General features: G+C 45.7%; 1 protein-coding gene across 1 annotated transcript in view; it reads left to right on the top strand.

Annotated features, from left to right (window-relative positions):
• strn (striatin, calmodulin binding protein) overlaps positions 1 to 4,447 on the top strand; it is a 46,243-nt gene that overhangs the window by 32,384 nt on the left and 9,412 nt on the right. Inside the window, 3 exon segments of the mRNA XM_020620294.1 lie at positions 382 to 597; positions 984 to 1,064; positions 1,067 to 1,119. Coding sequence (XP_020475950.1) covers positions 382 to 597; positions 984 to 1,064; positions 1,067 to 1,119 — 350 coding nt within the window.

Here is a 4,447-nt window from a genome sequence, read left to right as displayed (position 1 = left end):
ACTCGTGCGTCTGAAGCAGGACAGAGTTTGAATCCATTTATCACCACTGGAGAGATCTGTCATCCTTGTTTTCCCATACTGGTGAAGATCATGGCCAGTGACCGTACCGATGGCTCCCTATTGTCTCTTCATGTCTGTACATGTTGATGGACTCCTCAGTTCCCCAAACTTCTGGTTCCTGTGAGTTTATTTGTCTTCATCTCTGCTCGATTATCTGCTGAGCTGCAGCCGCTGCCTCCATCTGCTGGTTTATTCCCACCATTAATGCTGCTGGCTTTTTCACATTGTTCAGATTTTATTCCACTCTTGTGACAGTATGAACTAACAAAGGTTCCTTTGCCTTCACTTTGCTGATTGTCACAAACACCTGCTCCTCCCATTGATCCCCTGCCTCCATGTTTCCTCCTGATTCACTTCCTTCATCATGCTCCCCTCCCCCTCCTCCTCCTCCAGGACCAAACCGGTCCAAGCTGCAGGACATGCTGGCTAACCTGCGGGATGCTGAGGAGCTTCCCCCCATACAGCCTGCTGTGACGCCCCCCTCCCGGCCCAGTGTACCCAGACTCAATGAGCATGATCTGGGACGTCCAGATGAAGGTACGCTGCCCTCCTTCTCACTTTACTCGCCCCTTAGTTGTGTTGTACTCTAACTGTACAATGTGCATCTTATTTACACTTAAACACCGGGTTAGAGCTTCGTCAGGTCAGTTTGAGGAGGTCTTAACATATGAGACACTCAGTCACAAGCCCTGTCCAGAGACCAGCAGCACCAGTGGATGTGGTGTCCTCACCATCATGTGTGTGAGTCCAGACCCTGGTCCAGCTTATTGCTCTGTGCCGTAGACCTCCACTGTTGTCCACCAACGATTGGATCCCCCCAGTGACCCACACTGCTGCACTGGGGGGCAGGTGTAACAGAAAATAACACATTCATATAAAGTCACCCATGTTACCATTTGACACTGCTGGTTTTGTCCCTGTAGAGGCGATGACGTTCCTGCCATCACCAGGGAAATCCTTCATACTGGGCAGAGTGGACGAGGCGGTTTCTAACGAGCTTGGACTAGAGAACTGGCTGGACTGACGGTGGCCAACGAGGCTGACAGCCTGGCGTACGACGTGAGTAAAACAAACTGACACCTCAGTGGTTTATGGTGAATCTAAGGGGAAATTACAGTCCTCAGCCTATTTCAGGACAAACCTCCTCATTAACAGGTTGAGAAGAAACAATACAAAGGAGAAGAAGAGACAATGTCTCTGTCTCCTGGCTCTTATTTTGCATTTATATTTGAACTTTTCCATGTTTCTGTTTTCAGACTTTAAACTGTTTGTAGTCTTGTAAAGTCTGAGCCATAAATAAATATTAGATTTTGTTTTGCAGTTTTTAAATTAAGACGTTGAACCCTTTTGACGTAATTTGCAACAATTCTAAAATTTTAATCACTATGTTTTGTATCATGCATTTATGTCAACCTATTTGCAAAATAACTAAAACACGACATCTGTATTTTAGGTACATGTGTAAAACTGTTGCTGGAATATTAAAAACTCGTCACCAGTAACAGGGCGTCATCTTTCTGCATGATTTAAAAAACAAACACTACTAATAAAACTACCGCAGCATATGCTTCTGTCTATACACCCACTTTAATGATCCACCTGCACTGTTTGTGTTCACACCAGCTGCTAGCTGTTAGCTCCTGACAGCAGCAGACTGTGTAAAGTAGTCTGTTTTCATGCTAGCTCTGCTATGAGTTAGCCACAGTCAGCTAACATCCTGCGAAGTGGCTGAAATATCCAGTTATCATCGCCATTACTTTAGAAATTAAAATTACTTTCTGTTCACCTGGTGACAACTTGTTTTCCACAAAGAAGACATTTTACACACTGCGCAGTTTGTGAACCTCTTATAACAAGTAACTTTCTGTTTACACGTAATATTTAGTGCAGTGAGAAAACCAGCAAATGCAAAAATCAATTTTGGTTTTCAAGAAAAGAAATGCTCATACAGGAATTGCAATTAATCCAAAAATCTTTTTTATCCAGCCAGTTAGAAGCTAAATAAATCACAGACATGACATAGAATAGCTTCACACAGTTCACACATGAGCATATGTTAGACTTCTTACGACAATAAATGTGAATGTGAAACTAATTCCGTAGTGCACATCCAGCAGCCATGATATGTGTAAACACATATAATACACAAAATAGTCATTTAAATGATATAAAATTCAATACATGTGGTGGACAACATGACAGTGATTTCTTAGTCCACTTTATTCTTTAGTTTTTACAGTTTTCTTTAAGTTATAATCCACCTGACCAGTGTTCACAAATTAAAAACTGGCCACTTCAAAACACTTCTCAGAAAAAATGCCAGAAAATTTTACATTTTAATATTCCATGTAACAATGACAACTCCTGTCTTGTGAACACACAAGAGGCAGCTTCATGACGCCGTAGAATATTAAGTGATACTTTTTCAGTGACTTCTTCTGAAATAGAAACAATTTAATACTTTTATAGCATGTTTTGTCAGTCATTTCTTTTTGAGCTGAAAATATAGCTTGCAGTTTAAGTATCTCGGGGTCTTGTTCACAAGTCAGGGAAAAATGGAACAGCAGGTTGACAAATGGATTGGTGCAGCGTCCGCAGTAATGCGGTCTCTGTACCAGTCCGTTGTGGTGAAGAAGGAGCTGAGTCGTAAGGCGAAGCTCTCAATTTACTGGTCGATCTACATTCCTACCCTCACCTATGGCCATGAACTTTGGATCATGACCGAAAGAATGAGATCGTGGATACAAGCGACAGAAATGAGTTTCCTCCAGAGAGTGGCTGGGTGCACCCTTAGGGATAGGGTGCGGAGCTCAGTCACCCATGAGGAGCTCGGAGTAGAGCAGCTTGCTCCTCCACGTTGAGCGGAACCAGTTGAGGTGGCACCTGTTTAGGATGTCCCCCTGGACGCCTCCCTGGGGAGGTATTCCAGGCATGTCCCTCTGGGAGAAGGCCTCAGGGCAGACCCAGGACACGTTGGAGAGACTATGTCTCCTGGCTGGCCTGGGAAGACCTTGGGGTTCCTCCTGAGGAGCTAGAGGAAGTGTGTGGGGAGAGGGAAGTCTGGGAGGTTCTGCTCGGACTACTGCCCCCGCGACCCGGTCTTGCATAAAGATGGATGGATTGATGGACATCATTTATAATTCAGTTTGATTGACAGGACAGATGATCAGAGGAGCAGAGTTTCTACCACCATCATTATTGCAGGGACTGAAGAACGGGTAGAGTTTCTCAGTGAAGCAGCAGCCAGTAAAGGAGTAGATAAGAGCTGCAGCATCTACGTCATAAAAGGAGACCAGACCCTCCTCGTAATCCACAAACACCCCCACCTTCTCAGGCCCAGACTTCAGGGAGAGACGGACTGAAGGGCCAGTGAAAGCATAGTACTCATTTCCATTTCTCAAACATACAGTCCAGTAACGGACTGAAGGGCCAGTGTGAGCTCTGTACCCATTTCCATTTATCAACCATACAGTCCAGTAACCATCCTGAGGGCTCATCACAATGAGCCTCTTCCTGTCGACCGACTCTCTGGCCACTCCTAAAGCCCACCCAGTTTTTCCTTTGACCTGAACCTCAAAGTAAAATCTGCCTGAAGAGAAACTCTGCTTTCCTAAGACACAAAGACACAGAGAAAATCTCTCTGGTTTGTCTGGGAGATTCTTCTTCACATCACCGTGATTCACTTGTTTCCCATCATCAGACAGGATGAGGTTAGGTTGTGCTGTATCAGGGTCCAGAGTCACATCCACTGCAAACTGCTGGACCCTCTTCAGCTCAGGCTCAAACAGCTTCTTCATCTGTTTTCTAAGCGTCTCCTCTACCTGAGCCACAGCTCTCACCACAGTCCCCTCATATGACGGAGGACGGACTCTGACCTCTGTCCAGTCCTTGGTGGGTGCAGCAGTTTTCAGGGAGGAGAAGCTCTGGAGGAGGTGGAGGTGGTCTTCAGAGTGTGAGAGCTGCTCCACCTCAGTGCTCCTCTTCCTCAGCTCAGAGATTTCCTGTTCCAGCTCTGTGATGAAGCCTTCAGCCTGTTGCTCTGTGGTTTCCTGTTGCTCATCGATCTCCTTGATGAGCTGGATCAGGCCTCTCTCAACAGACTCCTTCAGAGCAGTGAAGACCTGAACACCTGCTGCTTTCTCTCTGGCTGCACCTTCTTTACTGATCCTGACTGACTGTTTGAGCTCCTCAATCTTCTCTCGTCTCTTCTGGATCATCTGCTGAATCTCGGCCTCTGTCTTCCCCAGCTCTGCCTTCTTTCCTTCATATTCTTCTTTCAGAGGAACAAACTCATGTGTCCTGTGCTCTAAAACAGAGCAGAGCATGCAGACACACGTCTGGTCGGTCTTACAGAACAGCTCCAGAGGTTTATCGTGCTGCCTACACA

The sequence above is a fragment of the Monopterus albus genome, unplaced genomic scaffold (assembly GCF_001952655.1).
Source record: "Monopterus albus unplaced genomic scaffold, M_albus_1.0 scaffold235.1, whole genome shotgun sequence".
Taxonomy (NCBI): Eukaryota; Metazoa; Chordata; class Actinopteri; order Synbranchiformes; family Synbranchidae; genus Monopterus; species Monopterus albus.
This window is presented reverse-complemented; position numbering and strand designations above follow the sequence as displayed.